This window comes from Anomalospiza imberbis, chromosome 22, assembly GCF_031753505.1.
Source record: "Anomalospiza imberbis isolate Cuckoo-Finch-1a 21T00152 chromosome 22, ASM3175350v1, whole genome shotgun sequence".
Classification (NCBI taxonomy): Eukaryota; Metazoa; Chordata; class Aves; order Passeriformes; family Viduidae; genus Anomalospiza; species Anomalospiza imberbis.
In genome coordinates, this window is record NC_089702.1 from 3,113,352 (window position 1) to 3,131,929 (window position 18,578).

The following is an 18,578-nucleotide window of genomic DNA, read 5'->3' on the forward strand; positions in this document are numbered from 1 at the left end:
CGGGAAGATCCCAGGAAAGGACGGGGCTGGGAGCATCCCGGGCTATGGAAGGAGTCCCTGGATGAACTCCAAGGTCCTTCCACCCCAAACCACTCCTGACTCCACGCAAACACTCAGAGCTCCCCCATCAGGAGCTGCCCCATGCAGGAGGTGGATTTTCCTCCACCAAGTGATTCCCCCAGCGAGACACGGCTTGGAAAATGGTGTTTATTGGTATTTATAAATATAAACATCAGGAAGAGTCCATTTGAAGACGGATAATTGACTTAAAAGGACACTGTCAAGAAGTTTGAGCTACCTTAATGCTGTCACCCTGGTCTGCAAACAGAAAATAAATTGCTTTGGGTTCTGTGTTCTGGAGTTTTCCCTGGAAAACTCTGCTCTGTTACAAAGGGATCAGTCAGCCAACTACGCCCTGGCTCCAAAATCCCGCTCTTCGCTCTCCCCTGCCACAGTAGGAACTAAACAAAAGTGTTTTGTTTTTTATTTTCCCAGAGTTGTGCAAATCCTGTGATTGCCGGGTGACCCGTCCAGTCTGTCACCACCATCCTCTGCCACCCTGAAACCTGGAGAAAGTTCTGGAAATGAAGGCGCCCGAGGAGAGGGGGAGAATCCACAGCGCTAAAGAGGATTTGAATAAATATAAGGGATTAAAAGCCATCTACAGGAGGGCATTGACAGTATCCTTTTAACCACAGCAGCCTGCAGTTGCTCCCAGCAGAGCGTGAGCACAGACTGGGGGGGCTGGGGGAGACGAAGGGGTGCAGCTCCAGGGGCACCTGGGACCCTCCTGCTGGGAACAGCGCATTGTCCTTGGAATTCCTGGTGGGAAACCGCCCCCCCCAGCCCCTAAAGCAGCCATTCCTGGTGCTGCAGCTGCTCTTTCCCCACCAGGAGATTCCTCAGCACCGAGGGGAAGCCCAGCTCCTCGGTCCAGGGAGCGTCCGTGCCGCACGGACGGCGGGAACGACGGACACGGCTCCCACGGACCTGCCCCAGTCTGACCAGTCCTGCTCCCTTAAACCCTTGGGATCTGCCCAGCAGTTCCACACTGGGCCCCTGGAATTCGGTCAGTCCGGGCTCCCCTGCGCCGATTTTGCCTGAAATGCCCCAAAAAAGCAGCCACCGACCCCCCCCTCCCCCCGAGCTGGGCCTGGCACATCCAAACCCCATCCCGGGGCTCCCTGCAGGGCACCACACTTACCTGAGGAGGGTGGGGAGGTCAGGAAGGGCCCTCACAGGGAGTGAGGGTGGATCCCAGCCCTGCTCCGTCAGGGAATCCTTAATTCTTCACCAGGGCAACAAGCAAAAAGCTCTACTTTGCTTTTCCTTGGGGGAAGGATGGAGGGAAAGGACAGGAGGAGGGAACTCACAGTCGCTGGAACACGGACTGCAACTTTCTCCCTCTACTGAGAATTATATATTTGTATATATATTATTCCCTGTATGGAGAATTATATCCTTGTCACTGGGATAAAACCTGGATTTGGGGTAAATTTGGACGCCCAATCCCTGATCACACAGGCCAGGAGAGCCCAGCCTGGGGTGCAGGTCCCTGTGCTTCTTTAAAATCTTCCTGACAGCACACCACAGGTTCAGGCTTCTCATGGGGAAAAAAAATCCTTATGGATGTTTGGCTTTGGACTGGGAAATCTCAAGAATTGGGGGGGAAAAACCCCCAAAAAAAAAAAAAAAAAGGAAAAAAACAGGATTTGAGGAGGGTAAAATATGTGGCATTAGAAATTCCAAGCTCTATCACAACAATCTGGGAAGAATCTGGGAAGCCTCTGAGCTGGATGCCACGGACACAGGGAAGACGAGCCTTCATGTGAGCATGCTCAGGTGGGAGCAGGGGGAATCCTGGACCACACGGAAATCCGGGATCCCAGGGAAATCCTGGACCATAGGTAAACCCAGGATCCCAGGTACATCCTGGATCCCAGGAACATCCTGGCTCAGCAGCTGCTGCTTCATTCCCTCACTGACAAACGGACATGGAACTCGTCGGGGTGTTCAGGTTTGTTGGGATTTTCCCTTCCGCACAACGGGGTTAAAGTGTGCTCCTCTCCTCTCCCCTCTCCCCACTTCCAAGGATCTCGATTCCTTTTCCAACCTCACCAGCAGCATCAGTCCCTCCGGGCTGGGAGCCCTCCCTTCCTCCCCGCAGGGGCTTCCCCTGGGGCATTCCCAGGAATTCCCAGCAGGAATGGTTCAGGATTAGGCCAATCCACCCCGGGAAAAGCCGGCACAGCTGCAGCTCCATCCCCAGTCCCTCATCCCGCCGGGACAGCTGGGATCACAGGGGGGTGTGTGGGTGGCTACAGGGCACCCCAGCCCTGCTCACTGGCCCTGGCAAATGACACTGGGATCGCTTTCCTCCAGGGTTCTGGTGTGCCCGGAACGCCACGGGCGTGGCTCCAGCCCCAGTTTGCTGGGAGGAGGTTCCAGTGTCATAGGATGATGCAGCATCTGCAGAAGCGCTGTCGGCTGCCGCCCACCGAGGGCGGGGGGGTCACCGGGGCGAAGTAGGCGTGGACTTTGATGTTGGGCAGGTGGGTCTGGAACGGCAAACACGGGGGAGTGTTGCAGTTCTTTAAGGAATGGTATCACCCCACAGACAGGAATGTTAGAATGACCCTTAAACCCAGAGGCCAGATGGCCCCAACGCCCCAGAACCTAGATAAAAACCCACTCCGCCATTGTTCGGTCTCTTTTTCCTCCTTCTCCCCTGAAAATAAACACATGGAAACTGAGCCTCTCTCTCCTGGCTTCTGAAGCTCTCCTCCTCGGCCGTCCCCCAAGACTGAGCCAGCATAACAGTTCAGGGGGGCAGTCAGAGGGGATTGCTTCAGGGGAGGAGTCAGGGACACGCCCCGAGCTCCTGGGGCAGGCACAGCCACAAGTGACAGGGAACAGGAATGGGGAATGGGGCTCCTCCCGTGCCAGTAGCTGGGAACTGGTGGAATCCCCGTCCTTGGAAGTGTCCAAGGCCAGGTTGGATGGGGCTTGCAGCAGCTTGGGATAGTGGAAGGTTCCTGCCCACAGCAGGGGGTGGGACAGGATGGGCTTTCCCAACCCAAATCACGCAAAGATTCCATAATTTTACGGTGTAGCTTTACAGATCCATATTCTCTTGGCAGAGAAAATGTTATCATTACTTTTCTTTTACACGTGGAGAAACTGACCCAGGAGGGGATACTGGGAAGAAATTCCTTCCTGTGAGGGACTGAGGCCCTGGCACAGGTGCCCAGAAAAGCTGTGGCTGCCCCTGGATTCCTGGTATTGTCCCAGGCAATCCAGGATAGTGTAAAGTGTCCAACCCAAACCATTCCACCTTTCCATGACCCCATATCCACCGCTGATGGTTCCACAACTCTTCTGAGCACGAGCACCAGGTGATGGGAGCTCTGCCAGCTCAGTCCTCCCTATGGATAAATCCTCCCCATCCCAGCTCCTCCCTCTGGATAAACCCTCCAGATCCCAGGTCCACACTCCTCCCTATGGATAAACCCTCCCATCCCACCTCCTCCCTGTGGATAAACCCACCCATCCCAGCTCCTTCCTATGGATAAACCCTCCCCATCCCAGCTCCTTCCTATGGATAAACCCTCCCATTCCAGCTCCTCCCTATGGATAAACCCTCCCATCCCAGCTCCTCACTTCTCCCTATGGACAAACCCTCCCATCCCACCTCCTCCCTGTGGATAAACCCTCCCATCCCAGCTCCTTCCTATGGATAAACCCTCCCATCCCAGCTCCTCCCTGTGGACAAACCCTCCCATCCCAGCTCCTTCCTATGGATAAACCCTCCAGATCCCAGGTCCTCACTCCTCCCTATGGATAAACCCTCCCATCCCAGCTCCTCTCTATGGATAAACCCTCCCATCCCAGCTCCTCCCTATGGATAAACCCTCCCCATCCCAGCTCCTCCCTATGGACAAACCCTCCCATCCCAGCTCCTTCCTATGGATAAACCCTCCCCATCCCAGCTCCTCCCTATGGACAAACCCTCCCATCCCAGCTCCTCCCTATGGATAAACCCTCCCCATCCCAGCTCCTCCCTATGGATAAACCCTCCCCATCCCAGGTCCTCTGTTCTCCCTATGGATAAACCCTCCCATCCCAGCTCCTCGCTGTGGATAAACCCTCCCATCCCAGCTCCTTCCTATGGATAAACCCTCCCATCCCAGCTCCTTCCTATGGATAAACCCTCCCATCCCAGGTCCTCTGTTCTCCCTATGGATAAACCCTCCCCATCCCAGCTCCTCCCTATGGATAAACCCTCCCATCCCAGCTCCTCCCTGTGGATAAACCCTCCCCATCCCAGCTCCTCCCTATGGATAAACCCTCCCATCCCAGCTCCTTCCTATGGATAAACACTCCCCATCCCAGCTCCTTCCTATGGATAAACCCTCCCCCATCCCAGCTCCTCCCTATGGATAAACCCTCCCCATCCCAGCTCCTTCCTATGGATAAACCCTCCCCCATCCCAGCTCCTCCCTATGGATAAACCCTCCCATCCCAGCTCCTCTCTGTGGATAAACCCTCCCATCCCAGCTCCTTCCTATGGATAAACCCTCCCATCCCAGCTCCTCCCTGTGGACAAACCCACCCATCCCAGCTCCTTCCTATGGATAAACCCTCCCCATCCCAGCTCCTTCCTATGGATAAACCCTCCCCATCCCAGCTCCTTCCTATGGATAAACCCTCCCATCCCAGCTCCTCCCTGTGGATAAACCCTCCCATCCCAGCTCCTCCCTGTGGATAAACCCTCCCATCCCAGCTCCTCCCTGTGGACAAACCCTCCCATCCCAGCTCCTTCCTATGGATAAACCCTCCCATCCCAGCTCCTCCCTGTGGATAAACCCTCCCCATTCCAGCTCCTTCCTATGGATAAACCCTCCCATCCCAGCTCCTTCCTATGGATAAACCCTCCCCATCCCAGCTCCTTCCTATGGATAAACCCTCCCATCCCAGCTCCTCCCTGTGGATAAACCCTCCCCATTCCAGCTCCTTCCTATGGATAAACCCTCCCATCCCAGCTCCTTCCTATGGATAAACCCTCCCATCCCAGATCCTCACTTCTCCCTATGGACAAACCCTCCCATCCCAGCTCCTTCCTATGGATAAACCCTCCCATCCCAGCTCCTCCCGGTCCCTGCTCACCCTGAGTCTCTTGATCCCAGCCCGCGTGATCTGCTGGCAGTCGTACAGTTCTATCCTCTCCAGGCTGTGGCAGCTCTTGAGGTGCTCCAGGGAGGCGTCGGTGATCAGGGGGCAGTTGTCCAGCTCGATCACCTCCAGGCGGTCGTGGGCGCAGGCGCCGTTGCCCAGGTGACGGATCCCGTCGTCGGTGATGAGCTCGCAGTGGGATAAACTCTGTCCCCAAACAGAGGGGTTAAACCCAGCTCCTGACAACCCAAAATCCAGCCAGAACCTCGCTGGGGATGGGAGGATGGTGCGTGGTTGGTGGGGCTGGGCTTGCTCCTTGCACTGGAGCTACTGGGCTCGGTGGTTTCTGAGGAATGATGTGCTTCCAGCTCCAACTTGCAGCTGGAGGGGGAAAATTCCTCCCTGGGGCGTGGGGAGGCCCTGGCACAGGGTGCCCTGAGAAGCTGTGGCTGCCCCCAGATCCCTGAAGTGTTCAAGGCCAGGCTGGATGGGGCTCGGAGCACCTGGGGTAGCAGAAGGTGTCCCTGCCCATGGGAACAGGAGGATCTTCAGGGTCCCTTCCATGGTTCCAGGGGAATGCAGCTCCGGAGGGATGAGACCCCCAGGGTGGCACAGAAATTCCAGCACAGCTGAGCTATGCAAGAACCCACCTTTGGGACACCTGTGGCCTCACCCACCACGGGAAGGGCCCCGGCCCTGGCTCCAAGAAGCAGCAGGAACATGATAGCCCCCCCTTGGTGTGGATTTTCTGGGGGATTCACCTGGAAAGTCCTCAAGGAGGAAGCAGGGCCTGAGCCAGGAGCTGGAACTGGCTGTCCTGAGGGATGACTGCGCTGCAGAATCCACATTCCCACACCTCCCAGGACAGGATCCCTCATGGCACAAAGCCAGGGGTGTCAGAGACCAAATTCCCAGAGATCCAGCCCCAAAGGTACGTGGCTTCCCAGAGGCACCGAGCATTCCAGCTCCTGGCTGCCCTACAGGTTCCTCTCCCACAGACAGACTGGCAGCTCCTGTGCAGGCAGATCCCACTTGGAATTCTGCTCCTGGGAGAATCCCCACAACCCTTTTCCTGTGGGGCCCTGGTGTGGGATTCCTGCGAGCAGCAGGGGAGGGACAAGAGGTTCCTCAGGGTCAGGTTCCCAGCAGAATTCTTCCAACTGTGAAGTCAGGCAGTGTTTAAAATCCATTTGTTTGGAGAAAGGAAATGCTGGAAGTGTCCCCTGGAATACTCACCAGGACCTGCAGCCGTGGACAGTGTATGGAAAGCTGGATTAGTGTGCTGTCTGTAATCTGGAAAAGAAGGAAAAGCCCTTTTATGTTGGTGCTGGGCATAAGAATTTGTTGGTTTTTTTTTTTTTTTCTCTCCTACCAAAGCAAAACTTCAGGATTTCCCCAGAGCCCCTCAGGAATCCACCTCCTCATGGAAATCACCTCCTGCCCTTGGAGAACTGGGATGCAGAGGCATCACTGGATTGTTTTTAACTTCCCTAAAGTGCTGATATCAGCTCCCAAATGTGTCCCAAATGTGCCTCTGGAAGGACGAGGAAGGCTTAGATTCCCTCTGAGCACCCGACAGATTGCCCAGCTCCTGGTTTTCTTCAGGAAGAAGGAATCCCACACAAAGGTTCCCAGTCCCAAACCCCCACAGGAGCTGCCTGGGATGGATTTGTGCCCTGGCTCAGCTTTGCTTCTTCCTTTTAAGGGTTAATTCCCAATCCATTCCTGCCCGGGCTGGTGTCATTGTCTCTTTATATCCCAAATTTCTGCCCAGGAAATGCAGAACTTGGGGCCCAGCTGTTCCCAGGATTCACAATCCCATTCCCCTGGTCTCAGGCTCAATCAATTTCCAATCTACCCTCGGGTTTGGAGGTATTTTTATGGAATTTTGAGTCAATTCCACCCTTTTCCCTGTAAATGCTTCAGCCCATTTTGATATCAATCCCTCAAAATCATTGCTGCTTCACAGTTTCCAAATCAGGGGAAACTCCTATTATTTTTAGCAAGATTAAGATTTTTCTCTGGGATTTTCCCTTAAAAATCTGGGATTTTCTCTCACAAACCCATTATTTGACCCGGGATCTCTCACTATTAAATATTTCTTATTTACAGCACAGTTCCCATGGAATCCAAACCAAGGATAAAACCTCATTCCCAACATTTTCCTCTCCAAATCCAGCCACTCTTCCCACTCAGGATTCCACATTAAATTCTGATTTGAAGAAAATCTCTTAATTTCCCACCAATTTTCCACACTGCTGCAAGAGAAACAGCCTGAGGTGGCATTCCTACCTGGACACACTCTTCCAGATCCATTTTTTCAAGCTCATGGCAATTCTAGGAATAAAGGAATTCCAAACACCCGTGGTGAGTGTAAAGTCCAGACAGCAAATATAAATATAAATCCATCAAAAATTAAATATAATAAATAAATACAATTAATATAATTAATATAAATACATGATATTAAAATATAAAGATAAGTAGTATATTAAATATATTATAAATAAAAATATAGAAAAATGAATAGCATTATAAACATATAAATAAAATATAAATAAATATAAATATACCACCACAAAGATAGTTTGCTTTAAAAATTAAGGGGTTCCTCTATGAGATATCACTACTGGAAGGAAAGTTTGCTGCTTCTTTCTGAAGGATAGTAAAGGAAATTTCACTCATTTAAGGTTTTTTTTTAATCATGGAGAGTAAAGGGAGTTACATTTAGACAAAACCAGTGAAGTTTATAACTAAAATATTTAACACTTCCTGTGGTTTGGATGCAAATCCTCCCAGGTGTGCGAGCCAGAACGATGCCAAAGATCCCATAAAACCAAATTTTTGGACCTTAAGCTTCCACCCAAATTAAGTTTTCCCAAACCTACTGGGGTATTTTTTTTTTTTTTTTTGCCATGAAAAGGAAGGAAAAGCAGGAGGAGGAGGAGGAGGAACAGGGCTCTTACCCTGGCCAGGGTGGTGAAGCCCACGTCGGTCAGCTGGGAACACCTTGCCACTTCCAATATTCTGCAGGACACAAGGAAAGAACCGTGGTGGAGCCCCAAAATTCCAGGAGAGGGCTGGGAATGACCTCAGGAGACCCCTCCAGTCCCACCCCCTGGCCAGGGAGAGCAGCAGGGGACACGGGAATGTCTCCAGCCAGGGACACCCCACGTCCTCATGGAGCTGCTCCGGGATGTGACACCCTCATGGGGAGGAATTCTGATGTTGGAGTTCTGGATGCTGAGAATTTTAAACTTTCTGAGAGACTCTGACTCCCAGGAGAGCACTGCATTCCACCTGAGGCTGTGGAGAAAGCTTCCAAAATTGACTGATAGCACTGGGATTGTGGGTGTGGAGTTGGTTAGGAGTGTGTAACAGCACAGGGTGGAAAACTCAGAGTTTGGGCTTTTAGAATATAGAAATAAATATGGGGCAAGATGGAGGTTTTAGGGTGGAGACAGGTTGTTCTTCTTCACCTTCTTCTTCCCTCTTCTCCACGGGTTTGGGGGGTGTTTTGTAACTGGACAGAGAAGTCCACAGTGCTGGCTTTGAGGGATCAGTGATTGGGTTAAAAGTGAAAATAATTTAGGTGTCATTTCTTAACGGGATAGTTTAGCCTTAAAAGACCTTGTAACAAGGGACAGTTGGCCATTTTGTGCCTTGCTGATGAGAGAGTGCAGAACTCACTGCTGTGAGGCTGGAACACTGCTAAGGAGCAATAAACACCTGAGTCTGAACACAAACCATCCTCTCGAGTGCCTCCATCCCCACCCTGACAGAGGTAGAAGCCAAAAACTGGCATTCCTCCTCTGGAATTTGGGGTGGGATTTGTCCTTGTTGAGTTTCTACTCCTCATCCTGACACCTCTGGAAAGGTACACCCAATCCCAAATTTTCTTCACGGATACACATGGAGGGAGCCTGTGGGCACCATGCTGGGAGCTCTTTTAAACCCCAAGAATTTGGGGACAACCCGAAAATCACAACCACCCTGTTCCAAACACCCGGAAAAAGCTCAGGGACAAAAACTGGGAAAATCTTTGGGGGGTGAAATGGCTCAGGGACCACCTGGACCCTCTGCTGAGTGTTCCATGGGGGAAATGCTGGGAGAACTCACCGGAGGCGTGGGCAGTTCTGTCCCAGGGCGTTGAGGATGGCATCAGTGATGTTGGAGCAGCCAGAAGCACACAGGGACTGCAGCTTGTGGCAGCCCCTGCAGATGGTGATGAGCCCATCGTCCGTGATTTGCTGCCAGGGAAACCACAGCTGCCTCAATCCTGGCAGGATTTGTCTCTCCCAGTTCCAAATTCCAGTTCTTTTTGGCCCAAAATTGTTATGGAAATGTTTCACCCCAAAATTATTATGGAGATGTTTCACTGGAGCAGCAGAGGGAGGATAAATCTCGCTGGATTTGGGAATATCAGGGAAGGGATTTGCAGGGAAATGTTTTGGAGCTGGACACGGTGAGGGATGGAGGAAGGTACTGGGAGTCCTAAAGGGCTTTGCAATTCCTGCTTGGAAAGATACAGGGGCTCTGTCCATTTGTGTCCCTGGGCACAGGCAGTCTGTCCATTTGTGTCCCTGGACACAGGCAGTCTGTCCATCCCTGTCCCTGGGCACAGGCAGTCTGTCCATTTGTGTCCCTGGACACAGGCAGTCTGTCCATCCCTGTCCCTGGGCACAGGCAGTCTGTCCATTTGTGTCCCTGGGCACAGGCAGTCTGTCCATTTGTGTCCCTGGGCACAGGCAGTCTGTCCATCCCTGTCCCTGGACACAGGGGCTCTATCCATCCCTGTCCCTGGACACAGGCAGTCTGTCCATCCCTGTCCCTGGGCACAGGCAGTCTGTCCATTTGTGTCCCTGGACACAGGCAGTCTGTCCATCCCTGTCCCTGGACACAGTCAGTCTGTCCATCCCTGTCCCTGGACACAGTCAGTCTGTCCATCCCTGTCCCTGGACACAGGCAGTCTGTCCATCCCTGTCCCTGGACACAGGGGCTCTATCCATCCCTGTCCCTGGACACAGGCAGTCTGTCCATTTGTGTCCCTGGGCACAGGCAGTCTGTCCATTTGTGTCCCTGGACACAGGCAGTCTGTCCATCCCTGTCCCTGGACACAGGCAGTCTGTCCATCCCTGTCCTTGGACACAGGGGGTCTGTCCATCCCTGTCCTTGGACACAGGCAGTCTGTCCATCCCTGTCCCTGGGCACAGGCAGTCTGTCCATCCCTGTCCCTGGACACAGGCAGTCTGTCCATCCCTGTCCCTGGACACAGGCAGTCTGTCCATCCCTGTCCCTGGACACAGGCAGTCTGTCCATCCCTGTCCCTGGACACAGGCAGTCTGTCCATCCCTGTCCCTGGGCACAGGCAGTCTGTCCATCCCTGTCCCTGGACACAGGGGGTCTGTCCATCCCTGTCCCTGGACACAGGCAGTCTGTCCATCCCTCCATCCCTGTCCCTGGACACAGGCAGTCTGTCCATCCCTGTCCCTGGACACAGGCAGTCTGTCCATCCCTCCATTCCTGTCCCTGGGCACAGGCAGTCTGTCCATCCCTGTCCCTGGACACAGGCAGTCTGTCCATCCCTCCATCCCTGTCCCTGGGCACAGGCAGTCTGTCCATCCCTGTCCCTGGACACAGGCAGTCTGTCCATCCCTGTCCCTGGACACAGGCAGTCTGTCCATCCCTCCATCCCTGTCCCTGGACACAGGCAGTCTGTCCATCCCTGTCCCTGGACACAGGGGGTCTGTCCATCCCTGTCCTTGGACACAGGCAGTCTGTCCATCCCTGTCCCTGGACACAGGGGGTCTGTCCATCCCTGTCCCTGGACACAGGCAGTCTGTCCATCCCTGTCCTTGGACACAGGGGGGTCCCTCCAGTCCCATCCCTGGACACAGGGGGTCCATCCATGCCTGTTCCTGTGTCAGACTGTGATGGCACAGACAGAGAGCCCATGCCAATCTATTTTTGGCATGAACACACATTTTTGGCACTGCAGAGCTGGTTGAGGGCCCTTCTGTGCAGGAGAAGTGTCTCTGTGGGCTCAGTTCTGCACAGGGATGAGAGGAGAGGCCTGGCAGCATCAGCCCAGCCTGATGGGAAGGATTTTTCCAGCTCATCCCACAGAAAAGTTCAGAGGGAAGAGAGAAACACCCTCGACACAGCAAAGGTGAGGGGCTCAGTGCCCCTGAAGTGCCACCAAGGAGCTGCTGGTGACAAGTGCCCCATGGGCAGGGGATGGAGCACATTCCATGAGGGAATCCTGGGCTGGGAATCCTGGGCAGTGCCACTCACCAGGCAGGTCTGCAGGTTCAGGGTCATCAGCTCAGGACAGTGGGCACCGATGAATTTGAGGGCCTCGTCCTCCAGCTGGAAGGGAAACCACAGGGATGGGAACTGGGAGCACTGGGATCTGGGAATTAAAGCTGGGACAGTGGGAAATGGGGATTTCCTCTGGGGAGGAGGGAAATGCAGCACAGGAGCAGCAGCGCCAGGAGTGTTCCTGCCTTTTACCCCATCAGGAGCAGAGCCTGGCCCCAGCAGCCAGAGGAAAGGACTGCCATGAAATCCCCCAAGCCCAGATCTGGCCATGGATCACAGTGACCTCCTCCAAAGGATCACTGGAAAAGGAAAATCAGGATAAAAGGATTCTCCAGCTCCACAAGTGATTTATTCCCTGTCCCACTCCTGGGGGCTGTTGAAGAACTTCCACACCAGCACCTGATCTCCAGCACCGTGGGGATTTTGGAGAAGGGAATAACCCAAATTTTTCCATGCCCACACCCTGAGGAGCAGCAGAACACCCCAGCCATGCCCATTCCCACTTTTCCAGAGCTGTACCTGGGTGCAGCCCTTGAGGGACAGGACCCGGAGCCCCCCGCAGCCCCGCACCAGCGCCTGGATCCCGTCCTTGGTCACTTGGTCGCACCAGGAGATGATGAGCTGTTCCAGCAGCGGGCATCCCTCGCTGGAGACACAGGGACACACATGGAAAGCTCATTTGCCTCGGGAAAAATCCTGCTCCAAGCCAGAAGCTCTGCTATTCCCGTTTCTGGGAGCCACAGAGCACAGCTGCAGCCCCACACCCAGCAGGGGACACCAGGCAAAGCCCAGCTCCAGAGGGAGGCTCTGCTGGAATGCTGGCTTGGCTGGAGGATCTCAGAGGTCTTTTCCAGCCTTAATGATTCTAAAATTCCACGGAAAATCCCTGCTGCCAGCTCCTACCTGAGTGCTTTCAGGGACAGGTTGGTTATGGAGGTGCAGGAAGCCAAATCCAGGTGCCTGAGTTTGGAGCAGAACTTGCTGAGGCTGGTGCAGGTGCTGCAAGAGACACACGGGGACATTCCTGCAATGGATTCATGCCAGGCCACAGAAATCCCACGGGATGGGCAGGCTGGGGTGAGGATGGAGGTGGGAACCTGGCACAGGTGCCCAGAGCAGCTGTGGCTGCCCCTGGATTCCTGGCAGTGCCCAAGGCCAGGCTGGACAGGGCTTGGAGCAGCCTGGGATAGTGGAAGCTGTCCCTGCCCTGGCAGGGGTGGGAAGGGATGGGATTTAAGGTCATTCCAACCCAAACCATTCCATGATTCCATGGAAAACCTCCACCACACCCAAGCCTGGCTTTTTTGGCACCCAGGGAAGGGTTTCACTCACGCGTCCGTGATCTTGGTACAACCATTGAGGTTCAACACTTCGATGTTCCTGCAGTTCTGGGCAAAGGTCCTGGGGTGAAGGAAAAGGGAAACATTGGATTTGTCAGGCAATGGAATTCCAGGTGGTTTATAACACGTCAGAACAAAGTTTTACAAACCCGATTAAAGAAGAAAACAGAGAAAATCAAGAAGGAAATCAAGAAGAAAACCATAAAAATCAAAAGAATCAAGAAAGAAGAAAGGAATCAAGAAAATCAAGAAGAAAATCAGGATGAAAATTAGGATTAAGATCAAGAAAAGAATCAAGAAAGAAGAAAATCCAGAAGAAAATGCAGAAGATCAAGAAAGAAGGAAATAATCAAGAATAAAAGAATCAAGAAAACCAAGGAAAAACCCCAAGAAAACCAGGAAGGAAATCTAGAAAGAAGAAAGGAATCAAGAAAGAAGAATCAAGAGAATCAAAAAGAAAATCAAGAACGAATAAAAGAATCAAGGGAAGAATCTATAAAGAAGAAAATACTCAACAAAACCAGGAACAAACCCAAGAAAATCCCTGATTTCTGCTGCCCCACGTCTTGCCCTGGGATGGCACCAGATTCACTCAGTTCCCATCACCCTCAGCCTCAGCACTTGGCTTTATTTTAATGAGAACTGAGAGAAGTGGCTGCTGGGTGAGGTTAAAAATCAATTTGGTGATATATTTATAACATTTATATTTCTGTATTTTATTTTATATTTATTAATTCTGTATTGTGTATCTAATTTATTAATTTATTCATTGTTATTTATTTATATCAAGTAATCTATATTTATATATTGGTAATATAATATTTACATTAATTAATATAATGTTTATATATTAATTAGTATAAATATATTAAGATAACATATTACTATATAAATATAAATATTTATATTTAATAATTAGATTGTTATTAGTAATAGTATATAATTTCTAATATTTACAATTAAATATTACTATAATATTTATAGTAATATAATATAGTAATTGAGCTATTATTTAATTTATTATTTATTAATTTTATTTATATTATATTAAATATATATTTATATTTATGTATGTCTTAATATATAAATATAGAAATGTAGCTATAAATTTAATTTTTATTTTTAATTTTTTATTTATTTACAATTTAATTTTTTAGATAAAACCGCAATAAGTTAAATGATAAAACAAGACAAATTAAACAATAAAAATGATTAATGAAATAATAAAAAAAAAAATTAAATGAGAAATGAACAATCTCTGTCTCTGCTCTCCAGGTTTTGACATCCCGAGGGTCTCAGATCCGAAGTGGGGATAAATTCTGAATGGGGATAACTTCAGAATGGGGATAACTTCTGAATGGGGATAACTTCTGAATGGGGATAACTTCAGAATGGGGATAACTTCAGAATGGGGATAACTTCAGAATGGGGATAACTTCAGAATGGGGATAACTTCTCCCCGTTTTATTCTCCAGATAAATCTGAGAATCTTGGATTTGCAGCCCATTCCAAGGTACCTTAAGGCGTTGTCCCCCACTCCCAGGCAGCCCCGCAGGCTCAGCTTCCGCAGGAATCCCCCACATCTCTTGGAAATGTTCTCCACCACTCGGCCCTGGGGAGACAGGAGGAGCCCCGTGAGACCCCACAGACCTTCAGGAAGCCCAAGTGAGCATCTTGCAGATGAACAACAATTTGTTATTGGAGGGAAAACGGTGCTAAGGGGCTGAAAACGCCGTGGGAATGGGCTAAGGGAGGGGGAGGAGAATTATTCAGCTTCTGAAGATGGAGAGACAAGGAGCAATCACCTAAAGCAAATCAGAGAACCCATTCTGAGAAATTTCCTCCATTTTGGAGCTCCTGGACGTGGGCACAGACTGCCAAGGAAGGTGAGAGGAGCTACAGCCCCGATTTCCACGCACAGCCAATGGATAAACTCCAGTTTCTATTCCAAACAGAGATGAGCAGAACCAGCCCATGAGTTCTGCTCCTGCAGGAAAAGAGATTCAACCATTTGTGCTCCAGAGATCCAGAAAAGGGTTTTTAATTTCAAATCTGTACCCAAAGACCCCATTACAGCCAGGATTTACCTTTCCCCTGGGACTAAAGGGCAAAACCACGGGAGAATATCTGCACCAGAAACTCAGAACCTTCCCCTGCACTTTGGCTGCTCCTCACAGAGCAGGAACATCCCTTGGTCCTTCCAGGGCTAACTGGCATTTGGGACCTCTGTGAGATGAGGATTTTCTTCCAGAATCTCTTTTCTAGTCTAAAAAAAACCTCAAATCAGCCACCAGGCTCAGCACAACACAACCCCACCATCAGACCCTGGGCTGGCCAGGTGAGCTCTGGGGACACCACGGGAGCAGCTCCATGGCTGATGCTCGACCTCCAGAGCCCTCAAAAAAGGCTGAAAAAGCTGAAACACTCCCTGATTCTGCAGTTCTATATTAAATTCTATATTCTACATTCAAATCTATATTAAATTCTATATTGAATTCTATGTTCTATATTAAATTCTATATTAAATTCTGTATTTTATATTCAATTCTATATTCTATATTTATATTCAATTCTATATTTTATATTCAATTCTACATTCTATATTCTATTCTATAATCTGTTATAGCAAGCCTATAAATTCTGCTCAAATTACAGGAGCCAAACGTGTTTCTATCAAGAATTTACATGGACTGATGGATTTAACTCTGTTACAGCAGAGCCTGAGGATGCCCAGCAGGAACTTTGAGGTGAAGTACAACAAATTTTGTTTTCAGAGAGGAAGTCTGGGCTTAGGCAAGAACTCGGGTTTGATGTGCAGGGATATGAAAACCACCCCAAAAGCACAGAGGAATGGGAAGAGCCTGGTTTGTATTCCCAGCCTCTCCTTCCTCCCAAGGCTGAGCTGCTCAGTCCCACCTCCTGCCACCCCCCACATCAGGAACCCTGAGAACTCCCCTCTAAATAAATAATTCCATGGGTCTGGGACTTTTAGGGCACGTTATGAGGTGAAGGATTCATTATGAAGACCCCAAATCCCCCATTTCCTTCCCCCAGGCCACGGAGACCCTGCTGAGGTGACAGTGCCACCTCCTGCTCCTCACCCCTGACTCTCAGCTGCACAAAGGGATTATTTTAACACTTTCCTACAAAATCAGGGGTGGATTTCCCACAAGGTCAGAACCCTCACTCAGCAGCTCTGCTCGATGCCTCTGTCTACCACAAGTTAAAGCCACACATTCCCCATTTCCCTCCAATGGGAAATGTTTTCAGTCTCCCTCCTCCAACGTGTTTTAAACAGGATTAAAAATCCTGAGATTTTTTTTTAGCATTGAGGGTTTTCCTCACCCATTTTCCTGGCAATTCGAATTTTCAGCCTCCATCCCCACTGCTGCTGCAGAATCCACATCCCAGAGGTTCAGCTACAACAGAGCTGCATCTTTTAGGGACAAATTGGACCTTGTCCTTCCCAAATCATCTTCACTTCAATTTCAATTTTTGGTATTAAAGATACAAATATTTCAGGCCCTGATTCAACAGGCATTCAGCCCTCATGATCTTATTGAGTGCAAGGAGCAGTAGATTAAGTTCTCTTCCAACAAGCAGCAGTTTTCCCCCCAAAAAAGTACCTTTGCTACTAATTTCTGTTTTTAGAACAGACAAAAACTACCCTCCTTCCATTTCTAGCTTCAAGTCTTGCTAGGGATATAGAATTCTGTCCATTTTCAAAAGCTGAATGGATTGCCAAGACTTTAAAAGACTCCCTGAAGCTGAAGAACTGAAATGAATGATTTCTATCTCCAGGGAAGGTAGGAAGGGTTACACTGGGAGTATTAATCCATTCAAAGCTGTAATTACATTTCAACAAGAAAAAATGGGTTTGTATGTCACTTAATTATACCTCAATATCCCTCTGGAAATCAAACAGGTCAATTCGCTGCCAGTTACTGCCATCCAGGGCCAGAACATTCCATGCCTTTATTGGGGGAAAAAATGTAAATGTGTGGTTAATATATATAAAAAAAAAATAGGTCAGTGGGCACCTACTCGCAGTTTGTTCCTTTGAGAAACAACATTCTGTCCCAGGTGGGAAAGCAACAGGTAATTGCAGCCAGCAGGGAGAACTGAGCAGGCACCAGGAGCACTTGCAAGGAGCTTGGTGCCCTCAAAACTCAGAATTCTGAGTCCCCCAGCCAGGGAAGAGGTGCCCTGGCTGCTTCCACTCCCTTGGGAGGTGCAGCTGTGAGCCAGGAGAGTGCTTGGAGCTCAGGCATCTTCACATTCCTGGCTGGAATTTCCTCCCCAGCACCTCAGAGGACACCTGGGCACAGGTGAGTCCTCCAGGGGACCCCGCAGCTGCACTGCCAAAGGGTTTGGTTTTTGTTTAAATCACCAAAATCTCCCTGGTTCCTGCTCCAAAGGAGAGGCAGGAACTCGGAGTTGGTCGCTGTGCCCTCAGCCAGGTGGGGAGCACAGAGCTGAATTTAAAGTTTCAGTTACTCATCAAGGTAAACAAGGGGATCTTGTAATAACCAGGAGGCAGCGTTGTGCAGGAGCCAGGGGTAAACACAGGGGGATTTCCCATCCCAAATCCCACGTGCACCGAGCTCCTCCCCAGCACAGAGCAGCAGTTCTTGGGCAGGAGTTAGTGCAGAGTTACAGCAGATGCCAGAACTGAGCATTAATTGAGTTTTTGGGGTTTAAACCTCACTCCTGATGTTTGTTTTAAGGTCTGGTTATGGCCAGGAGAAAAGCAGTAGGAAATGCCCCAGTGGCTGCATAATTCCATGGGCAGTGCAGGGAACGTTCCAGAACCTTCCTGCACATCCCTGCAGGAACTCCCTGTGCTGTGCCATGGAATGGCTGCTGTGCTCCCTGTGCAAACAGGAGCTGGGACAGGCCAAGAGAACACCCTGACATTGGCAAAGAATCCCTGACAGCCCATTCTGGCCAGCACTGCTCTGCTGGATTTCAGCTGGGAGCTCTTTCCCTGTGTTATTTGGGTGGCAACTGTAATGCCCAGACACCACCCAGGGTAATTTTTTAATGCAATTAACAGTATTAAGCATATATATATATTTTTTTTTTTAATTCCAGTGTACTTAGAGTAATTAAATCAGTGGTGGTTGAGGTTTGGAGCCAGGACTGATGGGTTTGTGCAGGTGTCACCCAGCCAGGATGGTGAACACAGCACTCCAACACCTTCCCTGGATCATCACCCCACCCTTGCTTGTGCTGCTTCCCCTGGGAGTTACCAGACACTGGCAGGAAAAAGCACCTGAATAATCTGGCAGCTCCAGATAACCGAACTTTCCAGTCCAGCTGGAGGATTTCTCCCAAGCAAATAATGCAAGTTGGGTTTCATTAACTGAAGCCCACGAAGGATGAGAACAACCCCTCACTTTATTTCCATGCTTACTCCAACTACATCCAAGGAGAAGATGAACTTTCATTGGCTCTGCAGCATCTCTGTGAATTAAAATTCCTGTGTTTCTACCAAAACCCACAGGATGCCATTTTGGGCTCATCCCATGTTGGGGATTTCAGCAGGGTGAGCTCACTATAAAACCCAGAATGAGGGGAAAGATCTGGGCAAAACATCAGCACCTTCCCCTTTGTACCTGGGACGCTGGAAAATGCTATTCCAGCTTGGAATTCCCCTTCACTGGTGCTATGGGAATTTTCCAGGACTTCCAGGGGACACTAAATAATCCCAGCTGAGTGGCACAAAGCTCCCTGGCCTAACCC

General features: G+C 50.2%; 1 protein-coding gene across 4 annotated transcripts in view; it reads right to left on the reverse strand.

Moving 5' to 3' along the window:
• Window positions 1-474: 474 nt before the first annotated feature.
• Window positions 475-18,578, reverse strand: part of FBXL20 (F-box and leucine rich repeat protein 20) — a 39,016-nt gene continuing 20,912 nt past the window's right edge. For 3 of the 4 annotated variants that reach the window (XM_068212130.1, XM_068212129.1, XM_068212131.1), the window contains exons 4-15: window positions 16,732-16,806; window positions 14,351-14,445; window positions 12,826-12,894; window positions 12,397-12,492; window positions 12,013-12,139; window positions 11,467-11,541; window positions 9,292-9,422; window positions 8,139-8,199; window positions 7,465-7,509; window positions 6,409-6,465; window positions 5,167-5,379; window positions 475-2,558 (exon numbers count right to left, since the gene is read on the reverse strand). In XM_068212130.1, coding sequence (XP_068068231.1) covers window positions 2,451-2,558; window positions 5,167-5,379; window positions 6,409-6,465; window positions 7,465-7,509; window positions 8,139-8,199; window positions 9,292-9,422; window positions 11,467-11,541; window positions 12,013-12,139; window positions 12,397-12,492; window positions 12,826-12,894; window positions 14,351-14,445; window positions 16,732-16,806 — 1,152 coding nt within the window. In that variant the 3' untranslated portion in view covers window positions 475-2,450. The remainder of the gene's footprint in view (window positions 2,559-5,166; window positions 5,380-6,408; window positions 6,466-7,464; window positions 7,510-8,138; window positions 8,200-9,291; window positions 9,423-11,466; window positions 11,542-12,012; window positions 12,140-12,396; window positions 12,493-12,825; window positions 12,895-14,350; window positions 14,446-16,731; window positions 16,807-18,578) is intronic. The other variant, XR_011005779.1, reaches the window with a different exon arrangement.